We start from the raw sequence: 19,494 nt of genomic DNA on the forward strand, positions 1-19,494 counted from the left end.
AATGATCATGCTGTTTAATCAGATCCTGATATGCCACACCTGTCAGGTGGATGGATTATCTTGGCAAAGGAGTGCTCACTAACAGGGATGTTAACAAATTTGTGCACCAAATTTGAGAGAAATTATATTTTTCTGTGTATGTGGAACATTTCTGGGATTCATCAAAAACGAACTAAAAACGAACTAGGGTTCTCCTTTTATCTGTGGATTAATTGTCAGAGAAGAGGGTTCATCCCGGGTGGCGCAGTGGTCTAGGGCACTGCATCGCAGTGCTAGCTGCGCCACCAGAGTCTCTGGGTTCGCGCCCAGACTGGGCTGGGTTCGCGCACAGGCTCTGTCGCAGCCGGCCGCAACCGGGAGGTCCGTGGGGCGACGCACAATTGGCATAGCGTCGTCCGGGTTAGGGAGGGTTTGGCCGGTAGGGATATTCTTGTCTCAGTATGTAAAATGTAATAAAATGTATGCACTCTACTGTAAGTCGCTCTGGATAAGAGCGTCTGCTAAATGATTAAAAATGTAAATGTAAGAGAACACACAATTTTGTTTGACTCAAAGTGTGTAAAAAGTCTACAAAGATCCAGCAAAAACTACACCATATGCATTTAATTAATGTAAAATTGAAACAATTAAAACAACAAAAACGAAATTAAACCCAGTTCAGAACTTTGGAGATGGTGGCCCTGTTGAAGTCCGTCCAAAACTTGTTGAATGCATGCACTGAAACAATCCGAACACAAAACAAAAACAACATAAGGTTACTGAAAACAAGTACTGAAAATATTTCATATTTTGTCATCGTAATAACAGACTCAGTGGCTAATGGGTGGGTTTGGCTTTAGAAAAACGGGGTCAGCTGTTACACAGTTGCCTTGATGTTGCTGTGCATCTCTCTGAAACTGGCATTCTGTATATTTTTCAACAAGGAAACACTGTTTCTGCCATGCATAAATGCCATATAACCAAACAATGTAGCTAGCATAAACTGGGACTTAAGCCTACTAAATCTAACTTTAAATGTTTGGCCAACCGTTCCTAGAGAGCCGACAGTATACCGATTTTTCTCCAGCCAAGCCTCAACACAATTAATTCAAACGAATCAACTAATTATAATCTTGAGACCCCGACATTTTTTTTCATTGATCCAAGGGCCCATCCCTGCTCTAGAGAGTGCTTTTAGGGCTGCTACAGCTTCTGCTCCGCCGCATTCTGCCTGCCTGACTGAGGAGTGTGTGTGTGTACTGGTGCATTGATTTGCTATAGCACTGACACAGCGGTGAGCAGTGTGTAAAGTAAAGCGTGTTAGACTGGTCACCTGTGACGATGCTGCATGGGGAAGCTATTTTAGACATAACACAGATAGGAGGATTGATAAGGGATTGATCAGTGGAGCCCCAAGCTTTAATTAAGAGACTCAGAATTCTAGCAAGATTCCGTCTCATAACATGGATAGTAACCGGACCTAATAATGGTCAGGTCAATACAGTGTTGTTTCTGTTAGCTTACTAATGAATCTATTGATTTAGCATCTTCATATTCTTGTTGATTCAGCACTTCTCTGGTCAGCATCAACCCCAGGTAGTGGTTTGGGAAAAAAATATTGTGTATTGTTGGCAACACAATCTCACTCTAAAATCGTGCAAATATGTACAAAAAGTATTTCAGCAGATTTTGTGTGTTTTTGTGTGGCTTAATCCGTGTGAAAATACATACATTTTTTGTGAGATTTCATTCATAGGAAAATACATTTTTGGGGGGGTAAACTTCAGAACAATCTTTTGAAAGTTATTGGCGCAATGCATTTTGTTAATCAACCAGATTATTTAAAATAAAAATATTTCACCTTTATTTAACCAGGTAGGCCAGTTTACAAGTGTGACCTGGCCAAGATTAAGCAAAGCAGTGCGACACAAACAACACAGAGTTACACATGGGATAAACAAACGTACAGTCAATAACACAATAGAAAAATCTACATACAGTGTGTGCAAATGTAGTAAGATTAGGGAGGTAAGGCAATAAATAGGCCATAGTGGCGAAATAATTACAATTTAGCAATTAAACACTGGAGTGATAGATGTGCAGAAGATGAATGTGCAAGTATAGATACTGAGGATCAAAGCAGCAAAAACAAAAATAGCAATATGGGGATGAGGTAGTTGGGTGGACTATTTACAGATGGGCTGGTTATCACCAAACTACTTATAATATAATACTAGCCTTATATTTGTATTTAAAAAAAATCCAAATGCTGATTTCTATGCTTGTTTTTGCTTAATGCTTTGGGATACTGGTGCTATGTGTCACGAATCCCGCTGAAGATGGTGCCTCTTCCTGTTCGGGCGGCGCTCGGCGGTCGTCGTCGCCGGCCTACTAGCTGCCACCGATCCCCTTTTCTGTTTCATTTAGTTGTGTCTGATTTGTTGCACCTGTTTCGTGTTTAGGTTTGATTGTGGGCTATTTAAACCCAGTTGGCCCGCCGGCTTTTGTGCGGGCTTGTTTTTCTGTTTGTGGTGTTCGTTCATTCTTGTGGTGTCTGTTCCTGCTCAGTTACGTCCTGTTTGTTGGACTGGGACTTTACGCACCCTTGTGTGTGTGGCGTGACCGTCTCTCTGGTTATTTGGAATATTAAAAATCCACGTCTTTTGGAACTATCCTGATCACCTGAATTCTGATCACCTGTTCACACACCTGTATGTCATTATCACACATTATTTAGTTCAGTTCTTTGCACCCCATCACTGTGAGGTATTGTTTGTTTTGTGACACACGTCTTTCAGAGAGCTGTTTTTCTGGTGAGTTACTCCTCCCGTGTATGATACTTTTTGCCTGCCTCACTAACTACGACTTTAGCATATTCCCTGCCGCCGGTACTTTAGCCTATCGGATTTCCTGTTATCCACATATTGCCTGATCTCCCGGACTACGTTACTAGCCTTTTCCCTGCCCCTTTGGACCCCTTGTGTATGACCTTCTGCCTGCCCCTGGACCCAGCTACCTGCTTCTTCCTGTGGTCCTTTGCTATAAACACTGGCTGTTCCCTGCGCTTGAAACCAGCTCTCTTGTATCCCCTCGTGTGCATTACACTTCCAAGGCCGTTTCCTGATTATTATGGTTGTGCCAATCATGTTATATACAGTGCATTTGGAAAGTATTCAGACCCCTTCCCTATTTCTACCTTTTTGATATGTTACAACCTTATACTAAAATGTATTGAATCTACCCACAATACCACATAATGACAGCAATTTTTTATTTTTTTTCAAATGTATTTTAATAAAAACTAAAATCACATTAACATAAGTATTCAGACCCTTTTCTCAGTCCTTTTTGAAGCACCTTTGGCAGCGATTACAGCCTTTGAGTCTTCTTGGGTATGATGCTACAAGCGTGGCACACCTATATTTGGGGAATTTCTCCCATTCTTCTCTGCAGATCATCTCAAGCGCTGTCAAGTTGGGGTTCTTGCTGGGACATTCAGAGACTTGTCCCAAAGCCACTCCTGTGTTGTCTTGGCTGTATGCTTAGGGTCGTTGTCCTGTTGGAATGTGATCCTTTGCCCCAGTCTGAGGTGCTGAATATTCTGGAGCAGGTTTTCTTCAATGATCTTTCTGTACTTTGCTCCATTCATCTTTTCCTCAATCTTGACTAGTCTCCCAGTCCCTACCCCTGAAAAACTTTCTAAAGCTAACCAGCTTCAGTTAGCTTCCCGTTCCAGCTCAAGCTTCAACCATATTACGACAGTGTATATAAACTAGATCGTTCAGGGTTTTCTAAAGCTAACCAGTTTCAGTTAGCTCACATTCCAGATCAGGCTTAATCCGTATTGCGAAGGTGGATATTGCTCGTCTGCCTGCCGCTAACTCTATCAGGCTTGTAACTACGCGTAAATAGTGCAAATGAGTAGTCGAACGCCAAACTCTTCATTGAGACAATGCTGAAACGTCCACAATTTAATTTGCGCCTTAATCAAATTGAAAGAAAAGTTATCTTGCAAATTCAGCAGGCTGTCAAACCCTGATCTGTATCATCTTTTTTGTGCTTGTCTCCACCCCCCACCAGGTGTCTCCAACTTTTCCCCCATTATCCCCTGTGTATTTATAACTGCTTTTTCTGTTTGTCTGTTGCCAGTTCGTCTTGTTTTACCAGCTTGTTTCCCCTTTATCCAGTTCTCAAGATCTTGTCTTCTAGTCTTCCCAGTTCCGTTCTTTCTACCTGTCCTGACCCTGAGCCTGCCTGACGTTCTTTCCCTGATTGACTCTGCCTTGGATTATGAACCTCTGCCTGCCCTCGACCTGCCCTTTGCCTGCCCCTTTGTTATATTAAATATTCTGAGAACCAAACTATCCGCCTCCTGTGTCTTTATTTGGGTTATATCCTGAGTCGTGATAGTACCAACTGGCCATGACTGACCAAGCAAACTCAGACCAGCTCTGCAACACAGTCTCCCTCCAAGGAGACACCATTGGGAGCCATGAGGAGTTACTGCAGAACCTTGTGGAGGGACTCCATACCTTGGCGAAATGCCATGACCATGCCTTCAATGCATTGTTGGAACAATTCCGCGGACTATCTCCTAGGTAACAAACCACCACAGTAACCTAACACTCGTCTGCAGTATCGACAGCCTGGTCTTCAAGACACAGCATTCCCAGCCGGCTAACCATTTGTTTGTCCCAGATTTTGCCCGGTCCCCGGTCTTAGAATGGGCTCATTCCTCTAACCTCACCTGCCATCCTGGCTTCCGCTGGACACTGGCTTTCTTCCGACAATGATTTTGGTGTCTCACCTTGGTTCCTGACGTCCTTGGGTTACCAGCCTCTGCTCTTCTCTGAGCAAAAGGAAGAAGTCAGCATAGATGTTTGTCCGCAGCTGTCGGCTTACCTGGAAGAGAGCCCGGTCCGATCTTAAGACCACTTCCAGGTATCAGCGACAGGCAGACTGCCACCGGATCCCGGCTCACCACTATCATCTCGGGCAGAGGGTATGGCTCTCCACTCAGGAACCGCCCCTCCGGTTTGAGTCCCGTAATCTTACCCCCCGCTTTATCTGCCCTTTCCCCATCTCTAAAATCCTTAGCCCCGCTGCTGTTAGTCTTCTGTTTCCCCACACCCTCCGTATACATCCCACTTTCCATGTGTCTAGGATTAAACATTTGTCTTACAGCCCTTTGTCTCCGGTCTCCTATTTTTTCCCCGTTATCCCGTGTGTATTTATACCCATGTTTTTCTGTTGCCAGTTCATCTTGTTTTGTCAGGTCTTACCGGTGTGTTTTCTGTTTCTCCAGTTCTCAAGGTCTTGTTTTCTAGGTCAGTTCTGGAGGATTTCTTGCCAATTACCTGGCTAAAAGGTGACCAGTTACCCCGAGTTGAACTCAGTTTACCAACGTTACCTCGCTAAATCGTCAAACCTGCTTCGCAGGATACCCCTCTGGTCCCTATGTCCTAGTGTGATTGCTGACACTGTAATAGAGACAAATAATAATAACAATGAGAATGAAAGCTTATTTTATTATCAGAAACATTTGATATGCAAATGAAAGTAGTATTGGTAAAGCTAAGGTAGATTTCCAGTGCAGTGTCTGTTGGAGAACACTACAGGACTCCAAACTCTAGAGGGCGATAGAGTACAACAAACCACAGACCGAGCAGCTTATAGAAGGCTGGTTATGTGTGACTGCAACCCCTGTAATGTTTCTTCTTCCAGAATTCCTGATATGCCTAATATACATTGTCAAGTAATAAGTAGCTATTGCAATAGAGCACCTGGACTGTTTTTATCATAAATAATATGTCCTTGGTGGCCTTTTGATGACCTATTGAGGACCTGGTTCCTCCATCACCTCCAGTTGGCTTGGTGCTCCTGCACCACCGAGTTGGGTGTGTTCAGGCCGGCGAAGATAGACTTCCTGTGGGCGGGGCCTCTGTTCAGCCTGCTGTTCACCCTTTGCCTGTCGTCTTTGACCTTCTGGAGGCAGCAGGCACACAGACAGCTCTCCCTCACCAGGTACAGGCACTCCACCCTCTGGATGGGGTCTATGCCTTTGTCATCCTCCAAGGGAATGGGATTGCACTTCAGGTTGACAGTCTCCAGGTAGGGCAGGTTGCGGAGGCACTCAGGTACCCGGGTCAGGTGGTTGTTGAACAGACCAAGGTGACGCAGCTCCTTGAGGGCTGCGATAGAGGATGGGATGCTCTCCAGGACGTTCATGCCGAGGTTGAGGCTCCTCATTTTTCGCAGGAGACCGATCTCATTGGGGAGTCCTACAGTGCTCAGACAGTTGTTACACAGGTTGAGGCTGTATAGGTTATGGAGGCGCCCGATAGCTTTCGGAACCTGGTCCAGCTGGTTGCTGTGGAGGTCCAAAAAGCAGAGGTTGACAAACTTGGCGATAGAGTCTGGGATCTTCTTGAGCAGGTTGCGGCTCAGGTCCAGCTCATCCACATCGCAAAGCTTCAGGATGCACTTGGGGAAGGTGGTGATCTCCATGTTGCTGAGGTCCAGCCGACGCTTGCCATCCACGGTCAGCTTCAGGGCCAGCTTAGCCATCTTTAGGGTGATCTTCCGGCCTTTGGGCTCGCTTGACTTCCTCTTGCCCTTGGCCATCATGCTTTAAAAATAAAAGGTTTGAGTTTAGTGTTCAACATGTTATGAGTTTGATTAAATGCTGTTTCCTTGGTTAAGATTTAACCCGTTCCATCAATCAATTATTCATTAGTTAGTTTCTCCATTATACATGAAGTAGGCAGTAGACAAATGGAATTACTAGTATAACTAGAACGTGATGTAATAGATAGTGTTACATGTCATAGTCCCTTGCATAAATGACAATACTTGTCTCACTGTATAACTCATCATATTACAACAAAGGACATGAAACAGCCAACTGTTTGCCATTGTAGCAGAGAATGAACATGTACATTGACCATAACATCTCTCAATCCCACCTTTAGTAGAAGAAAATAGTGAATAGTTATTGTTTCACTGTATAACTTGTCTTTAAAATACAAAACAAAAAAAATACTATTATCACATTCACCCTATTCAACCTAACCTTTTAAAACACTTTAACATCACAACTTGAATCTACTATATGACTTCTTAGCAATAATCAAGTTGAATTTATTCTGAACTTATTCTGAATTTATTCAAAAACTGTTTTGTTTTCTGACCAGTATTGAAGTTCGTCCACCACCCAGATCAGTGCAGAGCCGGAGAGGGTGCAATCTCCAGACCTACGACACAGGAACGCTCTCCCAAGGTTTGTCGAGGATCCTTCCATCTCCCTGGCTGTGAATTATACATAAGAGCCACCAAGAGCTATGTAAACCAGGAAGGGCACTGCTCTGTCGTTTTTAAGTGGATACAGCTAAGGACCTGTGTTTTTTTACATTTTTCTGTCAGCCTGGCCTGCATAAACTGAGTACTGCTAGCCTTCTCTTGTTTTTCCTTGTTACTAAGCAACTGAATGATGTGTTCCTTGTAGTTTATGGCTAGGTCTGAGGCTTTCAGGGGGAAAAGCTATTGCACTGTTTTTGCTGTTGCTTGCTTCCTGAATACATTCTGTCTACATTTAGCACACAGTTGAAGCTCAGAACAAATAAACAAAACACCAAATAAGCCTGTCATGTTGAGACACAAATGGTGGAAAATCTTTGACTATTTTCATGTATGATTATCATATTTACAGTGAAGTCATTTACTGCAACATTTACCTCCTTGCTTACTGAAGTGGGCCCTCATCCTACAGGAATAAAAATGGATGCTTGGATAGAGAAAGATAGATCTTTGGCTATTGGAAGCCGTACAAGAGTATTGGCATCCAACATAAAGAAATAGTCCAAGTAATAAAAAAAAACACTCTAAGAGCTCAGGTGCAGTAATTTAATAACCTAATAACCAACGTTTTGACAGACAAGCTGTCTTCATCAGGGTGGAATGACAAACACTGCGGGTCACTAGTTTATATAGTGTCAAAGGACACACACAGGTGTCTGTAATCATGGCTGGGTGTGGCCTGATATCATTGGTTAATTCTCAGATATTAAAAGAACATACAAGAAACATGAATGGATAGCATACGATCATAGATACAAATTGGCTACATAGGCCATCAAACATTTCCAATGAATAGCAAAATCACAATAATCACAAGAATGGCTTCAAATCAAAGTCTACAATGAGACCGAAGGGAGCAAGGGTCTTTAAATTAAAGATCCAGGCAGCCTCTCGTTTAAACGGTTGGAGTGGTGTAAAGTTCGCCGCCGTTGGACATCACGCTTCACCATCTGGCAGACCTACAGACGAATCTGTGTTTGGCGGATGCCAGGAGAACACTACCTGCCCGAACGCATAGTGCCAACTGTAAAGTTTGGTGGAGGAGGAATAATGGTCTAGGGCTGTTTATCATGGTTCGGGCTAGGCCCCTTAGTTCCAGTGAAGGGAAATCTTAACGCTATAGCATACAATTTACATTCTAGATGATTCTGTGCTTCCACCTTTGTGGCAACAGTATGGGGAAGGCCCTTTCCTGTTTCAGCATGACAATGCCCCCGTGCACAAAACGAGGTCCATACAGAAATGGTTTGTCAAGATCGATGTTGAAGAACTTGACTGACCTACACAGAGCCCTGACCTCAACCATATCGAATGCCTTTGGCAAGAATTGGAACGCCGACTGTGAACCAGGCCTAATCGCCCAACATCAGTGCCCGACCTCACTAATGCTCTTGTGACTGAATGGAAGCCGATCCTCGCAGCAATGTTCCAACATCTAGTAGAAATTCTTCCCAGAAGAGTGGAGGCTGTTATAACAGCTAAGGGGGGACCAACACCATATTAATGCACAAGATTTTGGAATGAGATGTTCAACGAGCAGGTGTCCACATACTTTTGGTCTTGTAGTGTATTTAGGAAGAGGTCACCATTTCATGCAGTCTGTGAAGGAAGAAAAAGTGGTATGCACGTTAGGTAAAAAAAAAAGTATGTTTTTTCACAAAGTCAAATTAATTTATCGTGTTAAAGGTTTTATGATGCTTCTATCATAAAATCGTATTCTATTCTATCATTTTAAGATTGTTCTATACACCAGTTGGGGTATTTAAAACCTGATGAGGTCCTAATCCTTGCATGAAGATGCATCCTTGTAGCTGTGTGGGCTAATACAGTCAAAATGTTGGACTTAGGGCAAGATGAGCCAAAGGATGAGCCAATGTTAAATTGAGAAAATGTAAGTGTTTTCTTCCCAGGCGTAATGCGAGGCATGAGTGCTGGGATATGAGGTAACAACAGGGCCAGGCCTATGTTAAAGCATATATATATTTTTTTAAGGTGTTACGCCTGTGTTAAAGATGCTTAAAATGATTAAAAGACAAAAAAGCGATTGTGTGGAATTGAGTTTGGGAAATAAATATAGATAACATTTTTTTTTTAAGTTGGGGTAATATTTCATTCAGCACAGAAATGTGTAGGCGACTTAACTTACCCTGTCCCGCGGCTCAACGTACCCCATACGTTGTGCCAAGAGACTTTTTTTGGAGGTGCTATATTTTCAAAACTGTAATCAGATTATTTCCAGCGATACATAACATCCTGAAATATATGTAGATATCTTTGTTACAAAGAATACTATATTTCCCTTGACAGGGTGATGCTGAATGTAAAAAATGGCTCAACTTACTCCACTCTCACCTACATTCTAATTATATGGTCAGTCTTATATTAGTGTACAGTATATCAAACATTTTGAGGTCATTGTTGATAGAAATGTAATCTGACGGAAGACTAGCAGTATGAAAAGTGATATGAAAAGTCATAAAGTCTCTGGTGCTTGCAAAAACTTAAATGTACCTAATAAAGCATGCCTTTCCATCAAAGCTGAACTTTGTCATTTACCATGTAGATTTTATTTGTTAAATACAACTGAATATGTTGTTAATAAATGCAGGGTATAGTTTAGTCTAGCCAATCATACCGAGTCAACTTCCCTCCAGTGCCTGAATTACACATAGGCTATATGCAGCCAAATGCATGTAATGAAGAGAGACAGACATACTGACCTAATTGAGCATGGCCCAGTGCCCCTTGGGGACCTGTGAATAGGCTGGATAGATTACACTTGATGATCTGCAACGTGAGGACTGTATCTGAGAAACAGAGCGAGAGAGGGGAGGGGTGAGGGAGGTTGAAAGAGAGAGAGAGAGAGAAAGGGGAGGGTGGACATTGCGTTCAAGTTCATTGGGTTGTCCACAGACAAAGACCAAGCTTGACCGATTCTCCAGGTAGGTGTGTCTTTCAATGGAATCCTGTTTCTGGTCCCCAGGAGGACATCACAAGAGCCTCTTGTTTACCTGTGTTCAGTCTGTCATCCTCCCCTGCAAAAAGCAACCAGGTCACCCGTGATCCAAGTCAGTATTCGACGTCCATCCGTGTCTGAGGACGTCAGTAGATGACATGGAAACTGGCCACTAGGGGCAACCATGAGCGCTGTTACCTTCAACTAGGTTTCAGTTTTGCAAGGGCGTTGTGGACAGGGATGGCGGACGGGCGTAAGCATCTGTCTCTTGAACCAAGGTTGCATGTTTGAATCAAGCGATAGAAAGTTGTTTTTGAGATTTTTTGTTTTAAGCCTATCCCAAACCTTATCCCTTACCTTAAAAATGAGGAGTTCATGCCTAAACTTAATAACCTTAACATTTAGAAAAATGACGTTTGGAACAACTTCGAAATTTGACGTTTGAGAAACATGGATGAACTTCTCATTTTGACTTGAGACTGTGAGAGCTAGTTGGTAACAAGAGCTCTGCTCTACGGGAGTGTGACGATCCCCCTGTAACAGCCAGACAACCAGCTCAGTATAAACACACATCTCAATTTCCTTCACTGGTGTTGTAACTAACCTAATCATTTTTTTAATTATGGGTTTATCCTACTGTTACAGTATGATTAAACGTATTGTTTATTTGAAGGAGAATTCCATGGAGTATGAAAACCCTTCAGTAGTTGATAACATCAAACAACAACACTCAGTCATCAATCATACTGGGCTATCCACTGCTTCAATAATGGCATATTGGCCATGTGCTGAGGCTGGATCGCTGGACACATCTGTGTTCACAACCTTGTTAGCAGGACATCCGGTCTGTCTGGTCCAGCTTTCCTACCCCCAACCCAGCTGACAGTGTCTGTTACAGCCTCTCTGTTTCCTTCCTATTGCTATTGTTTTACTGCCCCGCTTGGTCACCAGGTACAGAGGTGGCATTATGTGTTAACTACGTAATGCCCCAAGTGACTAATTCTCTAATTATATTGTGACACTAACAGAGGATTACAGATGAAATCTAGTTTTTATTCTTGGCAAGTCTTGTACGTCTTTGACTGTGGAACTGTTTTGTTTCAGTATTGACATTCATATAAAGGATAGCCTAATTAGCCATGTAGCCTATTCAAGGGATGTGTTATAGTTTTTTGGACATGCTTAGGAAAACTGTCAAGAGAGGGCAAAAACATGTCATCCTGTTTATTCAAGTCTTGAATGGATGTGGTTTGGTTCTCCTCTGACTCAATACAACCCTGTCATAATGTCTAAAGATCAGAAATTCAACGAGCTCTTTATTGGATAAATGTTTGCTTGGAGCTACTTCAAAGGTACTTGACTGAGTATCAATAATACTTCTAGTTGGGAAAGTTAATAGTATAATGTGTCTATTGGTGCTCTGATACTACAGGAAAAGGTTAGGGCTTGGTTGTGAGAGAAGTTGGACCCTTACAGAAAAACCACATGCTTTCACACATGTAGTTGTCACATGTTATTACATTGACTTCACATAAGATCACATGAAGCATGTTTTTGTAACACTTCACGTGTTCACGTTCACATGCATGTGTTTTTTTCCCATAAGGGTATACTGTGCTATTGTTAACCAACATGATTGTGGATTGGGGTTCTAAGCTGACATGGAATTGTTTTAAGGTGGTCATACCAATGACTATTTAGCTTTAAAAAAAAAGTATTATTGGATGGAACATTCAATTTGGCATTAATGCTATTAGCCAATTGAAACACACGGAATAACAGATTCACTACATGGAACAACATATTTAATCTTAAGTGTGTCCTATATCTGAGAGATATAAGAAAGATCAGTAATATAATGTATATATATTTTTTTTTTTGTGTGTTTGTTTGTTATACCCTTATTTTAGGCATATATACCATACATTTTTTTTAACTGGTACTAGGGACCTTCAGACGAGTCTTATGAGGCTTGTGGTCGTTCTAGAGATAACACAACCGACACCTACATGTTTGTGAGAGCTTTCCGTAGGGTGGTTATAATCGTTTTTGTGAGAAGACTGATTTTCGGAGTCTCTCATGGTCTGACAAACACTGCTCTAGTTCTGCCACCTTTCACCACAGATGCGGAAGGGCGATATAGGCAGATGTGGTGGATTGAAACGCAGCCCATGCAAAAAAACAGATATTTCTACCTTAAACAGATGGATTTTTTGATTATGTTAATTATTATTCCAAGGGGGCGCGGACATTGTAGGCCAAGGGATAAGGAGTCCTTTGGACCTAGACTTGGCGCTCCTGTACCTCTTGCCATGCGGTAGTAGAGAGAGCAGTCTATGACAGGTGGCTGGATTCTTGGACAATTTTTAGGGCCTTCCTACTGACACCGCCTAGTAGATGTACTGGGCCCCACGCATTACCCTCTGTAGCTCCTTGCGGTCGGATGCTGAGCAGTTGCCATACCAAACGGAGATGCAACCAGTCAGGATGCTCTCGATGGTGAAGCTGTAGAACTTTTTGAGGATCTGAGGAGTCATGCCAAATATTTTCAGTCTCCTGAGGGGGAATAGGCATTGTCTTGCCCACTTCATGACTGTCTTGGTCTGTTTGGACCATGATAGTTTGATAGTGCGACCTGTATGCTCTCGTTGGCTGGCCCTCACTTCATATTCGTCGCCAAACCCACTGGCTCCAGGTCATCTATAAGACTTTGCTAGGTAAAGCCCCGCCTTATCTCAGCTCACTGGTCACCATAGCAGCACCCATTCGTAGCACGCTCTCCAGCAGGTATATTTCACTGGTCACCCCCAAAGCCAATTACTCCTTCGGCCACCTTTCCTTCCAGTTCTCTGCTGCCAATGACTGGAACAAACTGCAAAAATCACTGAAGCTGGAGACTCATATCTCCCTCACTAGCTTTAAGCACCAGCTGTTAGAGCAGCTCACAGTTCACTGCACCTGTACATAGCTCATCTGTAAATAGCCCACCCAACTACCTCATCCCCATACTGTTATTTATTTTATTTATTTTGCTCCTTTGCACCCCAGTATTTCTACTTGCACACTCATCTTCTGCACATCTATCACTCCAGTGTTTAATTGCTATATTGTAATTATTTCACCACTATGGTCTATTTATTGCCTTACCTCCCTTGTCCTACCTCATTTGCACACATTTTATATAGACTTTTTCTATTGTATTATTGACTGTATGTTTGTTTATTCCATGTGTAACTTTGTGTTGTTGTTTGTGTCGCACTGCTTTGCTTTATCTTGGCCAGGTCGCAGTTGTTAATGAGAACTTGTTCTCAACTAGCCTACCTGGTTAAATAAAGGTGAAATAAAAAACATAAAATAGGGTTGTGGACATCAAGGAACTTGAAGCTCTCAACCTGCTCCACTACAGCCCAGTCGATGTGAATGGGGGCGTGCTCGACCCTCCTTTTCCTGTAGTCCATGATCAAATCCTTTGTCTTGCTCACATTGAGAGAGGTTGTTGTCCTGGCACCACACTGCCAGGTCTCTGACCTCCTCTCTATAGGCTGTCTCATTGTTGTTGGTGATCAGACCTACCACCATTGTGTCGTTGGAAAACTTAATGATGGTGTTGTAGTCGTGCGTGGCCACGCTGTCGTGTACGGACAGGGAGTACAGGAGGAGACTAAGCACGCACCTCTGAGGGTCCCCCGTGTTGAGGATCAGCGTGGAAGATGTGTTGTTGCCTACCCTTACCACCTGGGGGTGGCCCGTAAGGAAGTCTAGGATCCAGTTGCAGAGGGAGGTGTTCAGTTCCAGTGTCCTTAGCTTAGTGATGAGCTTTATGGACAGTATGGTGTTCAACACTGAGTTGTAGTCAACAAACAGCATTCTCACGTAGGTGTTCCTTTTGTCCAGGTGGGAAAGGGCATCTGGTCAGTATGCAAATTATAGTGAGTCTAGGGTTTCTGGCATGATGGTATTTATGTGAGCCAGCCTTTCAAAGCGCTTCATGGCTACAGACGTGAGTGCTAAGGGGCATTCGTCATTTAGGCTGGTAACCTTGGCATTCTTGGGCACAGGGGCTATGGTGGTCTGCTTGAAACAGGTAGCTATTACAGACTTGATCAGGGAATGGTTGAACATGTCAGTGAAGACACTTTCCAGTTGGTCATGGTAATCCGCCCTGCGGTTTTGTTAATGTTGACCTGTTTGAAGGTCTTACTCACTTCGGCTACGGAGAGTGTTATGACACAGTTGTCCGAAACAGCTGGTGCTCTCAGGTAGTGTTCAGTCTTCCATACCTCGAAGTGAGCATAGAAGGCATTTAGCTTGTCTGTTAGGCTCGCGTCACTGGGCAGCTCGCGGCTGGGTATCCATTTGTAATCCGTAATAGTTTGCAAGCCCTGCCACATCCGACGAGTGTCAGAGCCGGTGTAGTAGGATTCAATCTTAGTCCTGTTGTAACGTCCGTCGTTAAATGAAGACCAAGGTGCAGCGTGGTAGGCGTACATTTTCTTGAATTTTAAATGTTCCACCAAAAACAATAAACAACTCAACGAACGTAAAGCAAGGAGTGCAACACATGCAACACACAAAGACAAGATCCCACAACAGAAGGTGGGAAAAAGGGCTGCCTAAGTATTATCCCCAAACAGAGACAACGATAGACAGCTGCCTCTGATTGGGAACCATACTCGGCCAACAAAGAAATATAAACATAGATTTCCCACCCTAGACACACCCTGACCTACAAAATAGAGAATTTAAAGGATTTCTAAGGTCAGGGCGTGACAGTATCCCCCCCCCCCCAAGGTGCTGACTCCCGGCCGCAAACCTGAACCTATAGGGGAGGGTCCAGGTGGGCATCTACCCTCGGTGGCGGCTCCGGTTCGGGGCGTAGCCCCCGCTCCCTACGCTGATCCCCCCGCTTCTGTGGAACCGGACCGTGGATCGTCGCCGGAGACTCCGGACCGCAAATCACCGCTGGAAGCTCCGGACTGCAGATCGTCGCTGGAGGCTCTGGACTGCAGATCGTCGCTGGAGGCTCTGGACTGCAGATCGTAGCTGGAGGCTCTGGACTGCAGACCGCCGCTGGAGGCTCAGGACTGCAGACCGTCGCTACAGACTCTGGACCGCAGACTGTCGCTGGATACTCTGGACCGCAGACCGTCGCTGGAGACTCTGGACCGCAGACCGTCACTGGAGACTCTGGACTGGGGACCTTCGCTGAAGGCTCTGGACTGGGGACCGTCGCTGGAGGATCCTTGCCATGGATCATCAATACAGGCTACGGGCCATGGATCATCACTGGAGGCTTTGTGCCATGGATTACCACTACAGGCTCCGGGCCATGGATCATCACTGGAGGATTCGTGCCATGGATCATCACTGGAGGCTCCGGGCCATGGATCATCACTGGAGGCTTCGTGTCATGGATTATCGCTAGAGGCTTCGTGCCATGAATTATCACTACAGGCTCCAGGCTATGGATCATCACTGGAGGCTTCGTGCCATGGATCATCACTGGAGGCTTCGAACCATGGATCATCACTGGAGGCTTCGTACGTGGAGCCGGAACAGGTCTCACCGGACTGAGGTAACATACTGGAAGCCTGGTGTGGGGAGCTGCCACAATGCGTTCTGGCTGGATACCCACTTTAGCTCGGTGAGTGTGGAGAGCTGCCACGGGACACACTGGGCTATGAAGGCGCACTGGAGGCATAGTGCGTAGTGCCGGCGCAGGATATGCTGGGCCGTGGAGGCGCACTGGAGGTCTGGAGCATAGAGCTGGCACAACGCGTCCTGGCTGAATCCCCTCTGTAGCACGGCAAGTGCGGGGAGCTGGCACAGGCCGCACTGGGTTGTGCTGGCGAACTGGGGATACCGTGCGTAGAGCTGTCTCAGGATATCCTGGGCCGAAGAGACGCACCGGAGGCCAGGAGCGCTGATCCGGCACAATCCGTCCTGGCTGAATGCCCACTCTAACACGGCAACTGCGGGAAGCTTGCACAGAACGCACCAGGCTGTGGATGCGCACTGAAGGCATGGTGCGCAGAACCGGATAACACGGTGCTTGACCGGTCACTCGCTCCCCGTGGTAAGCACGGGGAGTTGGCTCAGGTCTGAACCCTGACTCCGCCAATCGCCCCGTGTGCCCCCCACCCAAAAATTGGGGGGGCTGCCTCTCGTGCTTGCTTTGTTGGTTTAACTCTTCGCAACGTCGCCGGTCCGCTTTCGCTGCCTCCATCTGCTCCTTAGGACGGTGATACTCCCCGGCCCTTGTCCAGGGTCCTGCTCCCTCCAGGATTTCCTCCCAGGTCCTCCTGACCACGCTGCTTGGTCCGTTGATGGTGGGATCTTCTGTAACGTCCATCGTTAAATGAAGACCAAGGTGCAGCGTGGTAGGCGTATATTTTCTTTAATATTAAATGTTCCATCAAAAACAATAAACAACTCAACGAACGTAAAGCTAGGAGTGCAACACATGCAACACACAAAGACAAGATCCCACAACAGAAGGTGGGAAAAAGGGCTGCCTAAGTATGATCCCCAATAAAGACAACGATAGACAGCTGCCTCTGATTGGGAACCATACTCGGCCAACAAAGAAATATAAACATAGATTTCCCACTCTAGTCACACCCTGACCTACCAAATAGAGAATTTAAAGGATCTCTAAGGTTAGGGCGTGACACCTGTATTGATGCTTTGTCTGTTTGATGGTTTGTCAGAGGGTATAGCGGCATTTCTTATAAGCGTCCGGATTAGTTTCCCGCTCCTTGAAAGCAGTAACTCTAGCCTTTATCTCAGTGCGGATGTTGCCTGTAATCCATGGCTTCTGGTTGGGATATGCACATAAATTGTGGGGATGATGTTCTCGATGCACTTATTGATGAAGTCCGTAACTGATGTGGTATACTCCTTAATGCCATTGGATGAATACCGGAACATATCCACTGGTACTTCCTGCTTGAGTTTTTGCTTGTAAACAGGAATTAGGAGGATCGAATTATGGTCAGATTTGCCATATGGAAGGCGAGGGAGTGCTTTGTACGTGTGTGGAGTAAAGTTATTTTTCAGAGTTTTTTCTCAAGTGATTGTACGTTCGCCGGTAGGACGGATGGTAAAGGCAGATTATCCACTCGCCTACAAATTCTCACCAAGCACCTGGATCGCGGCCCTTATATCTGGGTCTCCTCTTCATGCGAATGACGGGGATTTGGGCCTGGTCCGGGAGGAGCCGTAAATCTTCATCCAGTCCGTGGTGAGTAATCAAAGTTCTGATGTCCAGAAGCTCTTTGCGGTCATTAGAGACTGTGGCATAAACATTATGTACAAAAAAAGTTACAAACAATGGAAAAACAACACACGGAGCAGCACAATTGGTTATGAGCCTGTAAAATGGCAACTATCCCCTTCGGCTCTATTTTCAGATGTCAGACTGGTACTTTGACATTCGCCGGTACCAATTTCTCTAACCACACAGACCACGTAGATAACGTCTACACCAGGGCTCTCCAACATTTTCAGGCATGAGAGTTACTTAGGGATAAATAAAAAAATGTTGTGAGCTACTCATTTTTTCCCTAGCTTTCAAATAGGCATATTCTTCTTCTCTTCTCCCCTACAACTAGGGTACAAGAGAAAGTAGTGCACTATGTTTTCTGTTTTATATTTTCCCAAATTATATTTTCTCTGTCATATTTTTCCTGGTTTTAGATTTTTATTTCATTTTTCACTCTCAAAATTACAATTGTTCATAGAGAAACAATGAAATGATCAGGTTTCAGGTAAGACCCAAGTGCAGACTGTGTTGAAGTAACAATGTTTTTTGCAACAACAGGGGCAGGCAAACGACAGGTCAGGGCAGGCAGAGGTCGGTAATCCAGAGTAGGGGCAAAGGCACAGGACGGCAGGCAGGCTCAGGGGCAGGGGCAGGCAGAGTGGTCAGGCAGGCGGGCTCAGAGTCAGGACAGGCAACGGTCAAAACCAGGAGGGCGAGAAAAGAGAGACTGGGGAAAAGCAGGAGCTGAGACAGAACGCTGGTTGTCCTGACAAACAAGACAAACTGGCAACAGATAAACAGAGAACAGAGGTATAAACACACAGGGGATAATGGGGAAGATGGGCGACACCTGGAGGGGGGTGGAGACAAGCACAAGGACAGGTGAAGCAGATCAAGGCGTGACAGAAATTGGATGTTCTGAGTCCATGTCAATGGGTACCAAATGACTAAATCGCCTTCTAGTGGCCTTATGGGTGAAATGTTATTAATATTTGTCATAATTTCATAATCAATAAACATGATTTTGAAAAACATGCCTGAAAAATCCAGTGTTTTTATATTTCTGTCTTCTGTGATGTATATGAAGTGTAATATTGGGATTCAAACTCATAATGGAATAAATTTCAACTCTATATCTGACATGGTACAGGTGTCTTCTGTTGTTAAGACCCCAACCATGTGTGTGAGGTGTATACTTGTTTCAAAGTAGGTTTGTTTAAGACTCCCAAGAAGCACTCTGCGTGACCCAGATTTAGCCCACTGCAGTAAAAGATGAAATCACATCAGAAGGCCATTTATTTTTTGGTCTGGAAGAGAACTAGACTAAAGTACTTCCCCTTTAGTTGCGCATCTGACACTTTCATTGTGCCATATAGCAAGTGAGGAATGGGCCTTCTAATGTGCCGTTGTAGTGATGGTTCTGTACTGCTGCTGCTCATTTCATGGCAAAGTTAGCTTAACAAATAACCAATAACAGATACACATGATATACTTCTGCCAGGTAGGCCATTAACATTTAATTGAGAAGGTTTTGGGGAAAGTATTTCTGTCAACCCACAAGATGGATATGACATCAACTGGCTACACACAGAGTGATAGAAAATGTGCGCACCACTCAGACAGGGGCAATATTACTGTACATTAATTGGCAGATATTGTGTTAGGTTTGGCTTTTTGAGACAATAGTGGCTAACCATGGGTGGCATAATGTCAATGTGGCGTTGATTAGATAGTAGCTGGGAGCTTGCGGGGTCTGATACTTGTCAAATTGCATGTACTTTCAGAATTGTTTGGCGATTTACTCATAGGTGGGCTGCGAGCTACTGGTAGACCCCTGATTTACACTCGGTTTACTGTGCACTGCAATTCAGAAACGTCTGGAGACTCGAGATCTGATCATGTTTTGTTATTATTATTTTTTAGATGACTTCAGTAGTTT

The 19,494-nt window shown here is 44.4% G+C and overlaps 1 protein-coding gene across 2 annotated transcripts; it reads right to left on the reverse strand.

The window, feature by feature from the left end:
• Positions 1–5,533: 5,533 nt before the first annotated feature.
• On the reverse strand, positions 5,534–15,023 carry LOC129829185 (leucine-rich repeat-containing protein 18-like). Of its 2 annotated transcripts, XM_055890794.1 has the most exons (3): positions 10,056–15,023; positions 7,170–8,934; positions 5,534–6,607 (listed from the first exon to the last, which is right to left on the reverse strand). In XM_055890794.1, the coding sequence occupies exons 2-3, from the start codon at positions 7,277–7,279 to the stop codon at positions 5,836–5,838; spliced, it is 882 nt and encodes a 293-aa protein (XP_055746769.1). In that variant the 5' UTR covers positions 7,280–8,934; positions 10,056–15,023; the 3' UTR covers positions 5,534–5,835. The 2 variants fall into 2 exon arrangements, with proteins under 2 accessions (XP_055746769.1, XP_055746768.1); XM_055890793.1 differs by having other exon boundaries at positions 7,170–15,023.
• Positions 15,024–19,494: the final 4,471 nt, after the last annotated feature.

This window comes from Salvelinus fontinalis, chromosome 30, assembly GCF_029448725.1.
Source record: "Salvelinus fontinalis isolate EN_2023a chromosome 30, ASM2944872v1, whole genome shotgun sequence".
Classification (NCBI taxonomy): domain Eukaryota; kingdom Metazoa; phylum Chordata; class Actinopteri; order Salmoniformes; family Salmonidae; genus Salvelinus; species Salvelinus fontinalis.

Bases quoted from the DNA above. Each gene is read 5' to 3' on its own strand.
- LOC129829185 (XM_055890794.1), bottom strand. From the start codon at position 7,279: ATGGAAGGATCCTCGACAAACCTTGGGAGAGCGTTCCTGTGTCGTAGG. The intron at 6,608-7,169 runs GTCAGAAAACAA...TTATTTTTAAAG, and splicing joins GTGGACGAACTTCAATACTG to CATGATGGCCAAGGGCAAGA.